Raw genomic sequence first — 11,043 nt, forward strand, 5'->3', positions numbered from 1 at the left:
TAGATATTCTCGAAGGTCCCAACCTAGCTCTTCAGCTGTAATGTACATCTGTGTTTGAGAGTGTCTATCTCAACCGTTCAATAACTGTAGTGTATTCTGCTTGGTGACAGCTTGTGCCTTATATCCATTCTGCCAACCTTGTATAGATTAGTCTGCGTATGTACTTATCTGTTGTATGTATGATTGATGTGTGTTAAAAAAGAAAATAAAACTTACCTTAAAAAAAAAAAGAACAGATCAGATGTTCTGCCCCTGACGGCAATCATACGAAAGTTATGTCCAACAAAGCTGGTGACAGTCTCCCACTGAAAATCCTCCGATCTGCAATACACGCAGAGATATTATCGGCAGCCGACAGAAATCTTTTAACCTGTCCGATCGACCAAACGACTGATCTCCGCCGGCCGAAAAATGTCGGGACTCTCCACACAAGGTCCAAAAATTTTACGAATCCTTGATTTGTACAATCTGATCTTTGCGTCTATGGCCAGCTTATGGATACTCAACTCTGAAATGATGTATGTGTGGTCAAAATTATGATAAATACATAAAAGAAAAATACCTTATCTGTACCTTATGTTCCTTTGTTGTTGTTGTTAGAAAGTTTTGATGTTTCAGCCAGTCTGGTTGCTAAAATACGAAAATTACAGAACAGTACAATCACCATTTATGTATGTCAATTAGCTATTGAAGATCTGATTTTATAAAGTGACAAGAGTTTAAAAATGTTTTCTTTTAGGAATCTGAAGTTTTGTTCCTTAAAGCTATTGAAGCGAACCCTTCATCTGCAAGTTATCACAATAATTTAGGTAAGAGCTTTTTTTTTGATTTAGTCATTTGCATTATTAAACAGAATAAACTGTTGTCCAGGTAGTCTATTTTTTCCTCAGAAATGTTCTTATTGATGGAGAGAAAGTTAATTATCAGGCGTATTCAAGAATGAAACATCAAAAGGCGTGCGTACAACAGTCCATTCTCACTGTGTAGTAATTGAAAGGGGTAAAATCGATTTCAATCAAAAATAAGTGTGCACAAAAGCCCTGCATATTGAATTGAAGCGCCACTATTATGAAGAGATGGCTGTTAGCAATGTAAAGGCCTCCTTGTGTAACGCTTTTGTTTAAGAGCCGCATGAAAAGAATTAAAAAATGTAAGAACCCCTTTTGAAGCCTATTCTTTCTTACAACAGAATTCTGTCAAAGTTTTCAGAACATGCTGAGTTAAAGCATTCATGAAAGGCAATAATATTGTGGAGGAAGTGGACACGGCATAACACAGATGCACATTAGGTCAATCAAATGATTTTTTTAAACCATTGGTGAGATGATTAGCAGCGCACATTATATTCTCAAGTCAATCAGCTTTCCTTATTTGTCTAAGCTTGTTATTATGGCAGCTTGTCTTTCAAGGCAGTCTGCTCCTAAAAAAAATCACACACGCACATATTTATTATTATTTGTATATAAATAAAATGGAAGCGAGGTCTGCCATTACCTAAAAGTGCCAAAGAAAACTGGATCATACCTGTGGACCTTCATATAATAATTCAGTGCCTATAAATATGATTTTATATATATATATATATATATATATATATATATATATATATATATATATATATATTATATGAAAAGTCTGAATCCGCATTTTATATTTATTAAATTCACATGTGTAGATTAAATAAAATCAATCGGTAAAACTAAAATATTACTCCGTAATAATAAAAGTGATCACACAGTGTGATTATTGTTTAAAGGGGTAGTTCACATTTTAGTTAATTTGTAGGGGCAGATTTATCAAAGGTCGAAGTGAATTTTCGAAGTAAAAAAATTAGAATATCGAAATGTATCATGTACTGTCTCTTTAAAACTTCGACCATTCACCACCTAAAAGCTGCCGAAAGTGCTGTTTTAGCCTATGGGGGACCTCCTAGAACCTAAATGGAGGCAAATGGTGGAGTTTGAGAGAGAGAAGTTTTTTGGGGGGAAAACTTTGAATCGAAGTAGATCGAAGGCGCTATTCTATTCCTTTGATCGTACAATTCGAAGTAGGCCGAATACAGACCACTTCGACCCCCAACAACCTTCGACCTCTATTCGGTTGGTCTTTTTGAATTCAAAGTTCAAAGTTTTTTTTAACTTCGAACTTCGACTCTTGATAAATATGCCCCTTAGTGTGTTATAGAATGGCTCATTCTATGCATTTCCGTTGGCCTTCATTCTTTCTTTTTTATAGTTTTTGAATTATTTGCTTCCTTCTTCTGACTTTTTCCAGCTTTCGAACAGGGGTCACTGACCCCATATAAAAAAACAAATGCTCTGTAAGGCTACACATGGTGAGGCACATTTATCAAAGGTCAAATTTTGAATTCATTTTTATAACTCGAATAAATTCGAAAATACTCAAAATTCGATTGGGTGGTTCTTTAATAAAATATCGAATATCTAAAACTCGCACTAATTGTACCGACTCAAATCGAATTAGACTAAACTCGATTTGAGTTTTTTCTATGAAAAAAACCCATGAATGTGAGGAAGGCGAGTAACATGTCCAAATTGGTCCATGGCCCTCTCCCATTGACTTATACATTAACTCGTCAGCTTTTAGGTGGAGAATAGTCGAATTTGAACGTTTAAAGGGCCAGAGTTTGATAAATCTCCAAAGAGTTGGATAATTCACAATTCGAATTTGAGAATTTTGACCATAAAAGTTTGAATTTTCAATTTGACCCTTAATAAATCTGCCCCTTACTATTATTGCTACTTTTTGTTACTCATCTTAATCAGGCCCTGTACTATTCATATTCCAGTCTTTTATTCAAATCAATGCATGGGTGTTAACGTGGACCCTAGCAACCAAATTGCTGTGGAGCCGCTGAATAAAAATCGAAATAACTGAAAAACCACAAATAATAAAAAATGAAGACCAATTACAAATTGTCTCTCTAAATGAATTTTAAAGGTGAACAACCCATGTCCAACAAATCACACTGGGCAATTACGGATTTAGATGCAATAACAAGTATTAAACAACATTGTAAGACTACAAATACAATCTAATTGCTAAAAATGCAATAAAGCAAATGCAATTTAAATAGATTAAGAGAGAGTGATTAGTGATCGAAATACCTGATCCACTTGTCACGTTGCACAAAAACATTTTGTCGGGCGATTATTTTGTGTGCATACACTTACCAAACGTGGTCTATTTGTTTTTGTGATCATGGAAATGTGAAAAATATATTTTACAGGAAAAAAAGCAGGGGGGGCATTTGGCCTTGAATGGAGTAATCAATTCCTGGATCCAGTGTGGGGGTATCGCTGGGGGCTTCAGGAAGTGTCTGAACAGCACACGTGGTTGTCCCATTTCTGCTGGTTGGAATTGATCTGGGAAAGATCGCCTCCCAAATTCAGGGGCACAACCACCTAGGCTCGTTCCTTAGGGAGCTGGGAAGAAAAGGAATGAAGCACAAGTGAATGTCATTTGACAGATTGCCAGTTGACAATTAGTTTTTTGTCTGCTAGCACCTAAGAGAAGTTTATTTGGCAGACAATGGGTTAAACAGGTATTTATTTCCAAACTCTAAGCATTATTGCATTTTCTCTGTGCCCAGTCAGATATATAATCGGGGCAGAAAAAAACAGAACCTTTACAAGCAGTTATCTAGGAGCTGTTGTTTTTCCAACAAAGTTAGTCATCTGTTCCTTGATTTATTCATCTTTTTCATGTGGCAAGAATTCTTATGTTTGGGAAGCACATCATGTAATGCAGTGCAGCTTTAATGTTTTATTTCAAGAATAATATTTTTCATTACCCAAACATTCTAAAGAATCTTGCTGTTTCAGCTGTCCTGTACCATCGCTGGGGAAATCTGGATCTGGCCAAGAAACACTATGAAATCTCCATGAAGCTTGACCCTTCTGCCCCAGGGACAAAGGAAAACTACAGTCTCTTGAAACGAAAGCTTGAACAACTGCAGAAGAAGGGCCGTGGGTGAGCGAGCCCACTCTCCAGGCCGAAGATTCAGGCAACCGTTTTTTTAACTGGAAAGTGACAGCATTGTAACTCAGTTTGGGCCTGATGCTGTGCATTTCACTTAGTAGTGAGACGTCTCGGTACTCGACTTGTGGTACAAATGAAGAATCTTCAGCTCTGCATGTGCCACTGATCATAGAATCTACACAACCTGGAAGCACTGAGGGGCAGATTTTGAAATTTATCATGTACTTTCTCTTTAAAACTTCGACTTCGACCATTCGCCATCTAAAACCTGCCGAATTGCTGTTTTAGCCTATGGGGGACCTCCTAGAACCTATTTGGAGTCAATTAGTGGACTTTAAACAAAACTTCAAATCTGATTCGATTGAATATGATGTTACTTCGATTCGAACAATTCGAATTCGACCGAATACGGCCTATTCACCCGCAGAAAAAAACGTTGAATTTTTAAATACATTTCAGTTGTTCTTTTTTTTATTCAACTTTCGAAGTTATGGGAGTTCAAAAAAAACTCCCATTACTTCGAAATGCGAACCTTGATAAATCTGCCCCTGAATGTACATGCTGATATTCTGGAACTTGAGCACCAGCGTGTCCATTCTATTCTCAAATGATCATGCATGGACTGTTCATCATTTTTCTAAAGGTACAATAGTGGGTTAAAAGAGAAAACGTGTGGGATTTTTATTTAGTGAGTATTCTTAGTTGCTGTGATATGAATCAACTCTTGAGTCGCTATAGCTTTTTTAATGCTGCATGAGCCTTCTCAGCGACCTGAGCTTTCCAAAGGCATTTCTGCACAGTGTATTTGGAAATGTAGCTTTAATATTTGCTTTGGGTTGAAAAGTGCACTTTACAGTTCATCGAAATCCACTATGTGATTGCCAACAAGTGTCTGTTTACAGCTCATATGAAGTGATTCAGTCTCCTTGTTGCTGTTGCATTTACACCTTTCGTACACTTTTAGAGATTTGTACAATTGGCATTTTAACCCATTTGCAATTTCCAAAATGATTTTGTTTACCTTTTCACAAAAAATGTGTGCATTTTTGAATGTTTGTGTGTCTAGCCGTATGTCCGCTATTTATTTTGTGGTTTCAGTCAGTTTAAAACGTTGTTCCCACTGCAAATGTATGCATGTAGCCGTAATCATTTGAATAAGTCTAAATGTAAATAAATACAGTGGGATTTTTACAAATAAAACCATGCCCTAGGTTCAGTAATGGCTATTGATTTAATGGCTTTAGCCCAGATTAGTAATACCTTAAAAACACAACAAAAATGTTTAGCAACCAATCAGCATGTAGAATGTTTTAGTCAGCTTGGACGCAGCTAATTTATTAGGCTCCCCCAGTGAATATTGTTTCTGAGCCCAGGATAGTACTTATCTCAACTGAGTGCAGCGACCCAGAATACTATTCGTTTGAGTGCCATGCTGCCGTCTTTCACAACATCCCAGGGATCCCACACTTCTGATTTGTACTTAAAGCATCTGGTGGGGGGGAAAAAGCAATTGGGCTCTTAAAGCTTTTTGCCACCCTTGTAACGTGCTATGTGATGCAAGCGTCTCACCTAGGCTCAATGCTGAAACATAACCATTTACATGACATTATAACAACATCCTGCCAGTGCTATGGAGATCTTGATGAGGGTAAATCTTGATTGCATTGCCTGTACCTTCAAACCAGGGGGCGTTGAAACCGGAAGTGACATCACACCAGAGCCTAATCAGATGGGTAAGTAGACAAATTGTGTCATAAGCATTCAATTTAAAGATATAAGAAACAGACCAGGAACAGGCAGTACTTTAGTCTGAAAACACCCTTTATTGGTGTATTTTCACTCACGACATGTTTCGGGAGCCAGTCCCTTTTTCAAGTGAAGAACAAAAACACAAAAATTGTGTCATAAGCTCGTGGGAGGGACCAATCCCACACCTTAGCTGTGGACCCAGGTGGACAACCCGCATGATAAGGGAATCTAAACTTTGTGGATATTCCATGACTATTTCTTACGTAATAACATTGGTGAAAAGTTGGTGGGAAGGGGAAAACATTCTTTACTTCCTTGTTTTGTGACCGAGATTTCCCTCCCCGCCCGCAAATTTGCATATGCAAATTAGGATTTGGATTCGGTTCAGCCGGGCAGAAGGATTCGGCCGAATCCTGCTACAGAATGCCGAATCCCGAACCGAATCCTGGATTCGGTGCATCCCTAATATTAACTTTCAGTAAAATATATGTATTGTTTCGTATAACAGTAAATGAGAAGAGGTCTGGCCCTGGCATCTGTTACCTAAATACAATAGTTACAGTAAAACAGAGAGAAGCCTTATGAATACACTTTCACTCCAAAATGGAATTGTAAATAGGAGGATCATTTTTGTCCTGGGCTATAAGTTCAAACACATTCTTGGAAATAAGATTGAAGGCTTCACTGAGTCAGGAAATGATATAAACAAATAAACATTCTCTGCAACTAGGAATAGTTCAAACACCCAGCATCCTTAAACATGGAGAGCTAATTTTTAACTATGACTGTGCAAATTAACTGAATTATACAGTTTGTATATTAACAAAATCTGGCATTTTACCCTCTGGGCCAAAGGTCCAGAAGTGTGTAACTGGCACAAGTGTGCTAGCATGAATGTCTGCTCAGCAGTTATGAAGACACTACATGTCTGTTACATAATTAAGTCGTGGTTGTCTCTCCTAGATGAGAAATACCAGTGCTTCTGGGAATCTATTCTGTGCAGGTATCTGCAAAAAAAATATGCTGAAGTAATAGCATAATTATTCTTATACATAAAATGTTTCCTCATCCACATCTGTCCCTGTTTCCCAAGCAAGCAAACAGTAGGGGCAGTTTCATCAGGTGTCATTTAATCTACATATATATATATATATATATATATATATATTTATTGCACTGTAGGAAAAAGAAGACTTGGAGGAAACCCATGCAAACAGAGATAGGATGTTGCTAGAAATCAAATGCCACACTCACGTGCTGTGTGTTTTCAGTGCTGGCCACTATATACCTTAGGCTGGAATCAAACATTGTGTTCTTTGGTCTCTGTCCCGTTGGGTAGATTCATTACACTGACATTGTCATTTGACCTATAGCTGACCAGTCATATCATCCTTGAGAGACCTCTGCTCTATCCTGTTGGTTGAAGCCTGCACATTAGCTGCTTACACTGGTCACCCTAACAAATTAAGTGGAAAATTATAAAACTAGATGGCTACTCGTGTGACCAACCATGGGGTCCAGCGATTGAAATATAAAGCCAATTCTCTGCTGCGGTTGCAGATCTAAAAATGGTATTTTGGTAATTTGAGGGTAAATTCTTGTTTAGAATATATAAATCATGTTTTCCCCAACATGTTTCTGGTAAAGCTATGCAGTTCCCATAACATGCTAATCAGATTTTGTTTGTCAGCAACCAGGGACACTTTAAATGAATGAAAGTTTCTGGGCTATACAATGAAAATTGCTTATACTGTATATAGGGGCAGATTTATCAAATGGTGAAATTTAACTGCCCATTAAAAAATACAATTCTAAAAATCCCATAGGGATGAATAGAAAGTGGGTAAACTATAATCTCACATTTTGCTAAATCTGACCCTTAGGGGCCGATTTATCAAGGGTAAAATAGTAAATTAGAATTTTCGAGTTTCAAAATTCACACATTAGAATTTTTATCCCCCTATTCGAATGTAAATTTGAATGTGAGATTTATCACACCTTGACCATGGAAACAGTCCTAATTCGAATATTCGCCACGTCAAAACTGCAGAGTTCATGTACAAGTCAATGGCAGAGGTCTGTTGAGCCATTTGGAGATGTTAATAGCCATCTGGACATTTGAGGGTTTTTTTTTTTTCAGATAAAAACTCGATTTGTACGAAACAAATACAAATCAAATACGATTTGAATTTTGGGTTGGAACCATTCGATAGAATATTAGACATTCAATTTCTTTTCTTAAATAACCTCCCAGTTGAATTGTGAGTATATTTGAATTAAAAAAAAAAAATTACATGAATTTGAAATTCGACCTTTGATAAATAGTTACATAGTTACATAGTTAAATTGGGTTGAAAAAAGACAAAGTCCATCAAGTTCGACCCCTCCAAATGAAACCCAGCATCCATACACACACCCCTCCCTACTTTTAATTAAATTCTATATACCCATACCTATACTAACTATAGAGCTTAGTATCACAATAGCCTTTGATATTATGTCTGTCCAAAAAATCATCCAAGCCATTCTTAAAGGCATTAACTGAATCAGCCATCACAACATCACCCGGCAGTGCATTCCACAACCTCACTGTCCTGACTGTGAAGAACCCCCTACGTTGCTTCAAATGAAAGTTCTTTTCTTCTAGTCTAAAGGGGTGGCCTCTGGTACGGTGATCCTCTTTATGGGTAAAAAGGTCCTCTGCTATTTGTCTATAATGTCCTCTAATGTACTTGTAAAGTGTAATCATATCCCCTCGCAAGCACCTTTTTTCCAGAGAAAACAACCCCAACCTTGACAGTCTCCCCTCATAATTTAAGTCTTCCCTCCCTCCAACCAATTTAGTTCCACGTCTCTGCACTCTCTCCAGCTCATTTATATCCCTCTTAAGGACTGGAGTCCAAAACTGAACTGCATACTCCAGATGAGGCCTTACCATGGACCTATAAAGTGACATAATTATGTTTTCATCCCTTGAGTTAATGCCCTTTTTTATGCAAGACAGAACTTTATTTGCTTTATGGGCTTCTGTAGTTCTTATAGGTGGAGATTCTTGATGGGTCTTAAGTTTATGACTTAATCTACTAACCTTAATGATTGTTACATAGAGTAACATCAGAGTTACTTTATCCTTGTCCAAAGGCTTCATTTCCCCTGTACCTGTGCTTCTTCTATCAATAGACAAATTTTTTTTTCTGGAGTTGCCTTACGTGGAAACTTTGGGCGACTTCGCAAAACAAAGCATTTCGAGTGCCATACCGCCGGCGATTTACATTCTAGCCGGTGAGAAGGCAGTTCGGGGAAATTAGTCGCCTGAAGAAGAGGCACCCACTGGGTGATTGTAGCCTGTCAATGTGCAGGTTTTGCCATTCAGCACAATAGTAGACCACTGAAAGGAGAAATACTTCCTACAATCTACCTTATGGGCCGTAGGCTTTAGCATTTTTTATTGTGTTATATAAGACTGACTCTTGTGAAGCACGCCACATTGTGTGTAGTACATTACAAAGATTTACAGATGGTTGCCCATAGTTGCCCATAGTTGGCATGGCTTATGACAGATTGCAGAGAGAGGTCAGTCATTATTATTTTTTTTTTCTCACTTAATATTCCCCAAGCACAAGTTCTATTGCACAGATGTGGTTAGGGAATAATGAATGAGAAGAGTACAGAGGGGCACTTATAATTGTGCGTCTTGCAAGAGGATTTAACAGTGATTAGAAGAATGTTTTCTTAAAAGGTGAAATCCCCACCATAAATGATTGGTTCTGGTTCTTATATAAGAATTGTGTATATTCTGTGGCATCGAGGGACTCATAGGTGCACATTATCATTACTGGATAAATATATTCATATTGCACTGATGCAGCTCATTACAATAACTGCAATATTCACATCAGCCCCCATGTCCAGCAGTTCCCCCTACTATTTTCTCAAGTTATCCAGCAAATTCAATTAATACAACTTGCTGATAATGTTACCAATAAGTACCCATGCATTTTAGGGTGCAAGAATTCAGCCCCCCCAAAAAAATGTATTCACACCTAGCAGGAAGGTTATACATATGATACCAGGTTTATCAGCCATTATCTTATCTGTATTTCAGAAAATATGAGGGTTAAAATTAGAGAAACCCAGAACAGCAAATGTCTTTGTTTTGAATGTTGTCATGAACACATAACGCAATTATATAGTGATTACACTCCTAATTGTTTTTCTGTGTGTTATAACAAAGTGCCCCCTGCTGTGCATAACCACCGTTCTACCTGTCACCTCAGAGTTTGGTTAGTTAAGGAGATCAAACTCTTATACTTGCAATAGCCTTTTAGCCACAGCGGGGGACACATTATCTTTTATATAATAAATGCAATATATATTTATCTGCATCGCCTTCCCTGGCAATTTAATAATATCACAAGGATATGCAGATAATTCTTAAATCAGTCTGGCCACATCTTGCCTTGTTCCGTTACAATCAGAAAAGCAAAATGCTGCAGGTTTTCCTCCTCCTGTTGAGTGGACTCCATCATATTTACCAGTGCACTGGATTTAATTCACTCAGCCTTTATTGGGCTCTTTCAATGTAAAACCGTTGGCATCCCTGTTATTGCCCATCTAGAGCAACCATGGAGCTCCACAACACAATAAGGGGTGCATAATGGCAGTTAGTTGAATATTTCTTTAACATAAAATATCAGTTGCTGCAGTTTGTGCCTGTTCCGTTTCGGAACATTTGCTTTATTATATTTTAAAGGTTTTTTTTTCTTGACTTTCGTGTCTCTTAATTAATTTTTCGCTTTAGTATATCTTAGTTCTATTTGCATTATTCCTGTTGTTCCCCCTTTTCCTTTGCACCGAGCAGTTTAGGCTAGGTCTTGCTGAGTTAATTGGCGCTGAATGGCATTTTCACATTCACTTTAAGTGCTCTACATGCAGTCTTTTTCTATCATTGTAATTGGAACACATAACATAAACCAGCCCTATGTCAGAATGCTTTTAACATAAATATATATGGTATTCAAACAGGAACAGAGGTTCTTTTAAATGCTGAGCAGAAAGCCAAATGAACATTTCTATACAGCACAACTGCACAGTATTAAAAATGATTGGAAATGTTGCTTTTCATACACATATTCAGTTAAAGGAGACTGCTTAAAGCTGAAATTATAGTCAGGTTTTTTGTATGTAAGTTAATAATTCCTCTGCCTTTGTCTATATCAATATAGGGATGCACCAAATCCGGGATCTGCCTTTTTCAGCCAAATCCAAGTGCTTGGCTAATCCGAATCCAAA

At 37.4% G+C, this 11,043-nt stretch overlaps 1 protein-coding gene across 6 annotated transcripts in view; it reads left to right on the forward strand.

The window, feature by feature from the left end:
* tmtc4.L (transmembrane and tetratricopeptide repeat containing 4 L homeolog) overlaps positions 1–5,218 on the forward strand; it is a 48,077-nt gene extending 42,859 nt beyond the window's left edge. For all 6 annotated transcript variants that reach the window (XM_018247225.2, XM_018247221.2, XM_018247220.2 and 3 more), the window contains exons 17-18: positions 740–809; positions 3,846–5,218. In XM_018247225.2, coding sequence (XP_018102714.1) covers positions 740–809; positions 3,846–3,997 — 222 coding nt within the window. In that variant the 3' untranslated portion in view covers positions 3,998–5,218. The remainder of the gene's footprint in view (positions 1–739; positions 810–3,845) is intronic.
* Positions 5,219–11,043: the final 5,825 nt, after the last annotated feature.

This window comes from Xenopus laevis, chromosome 2L (assembly GCF_017654675.1).
Source record: "Xenopus laevis strain J_2021 chromosome 2L, Xenopus_laevis_v10.1, whole genome shotgun sequence".
NCBI lineage: Eukaryota > Metazoa > Chordata > Amphibia > Anura > Pipidae > Xenopus > Xenopus laevis.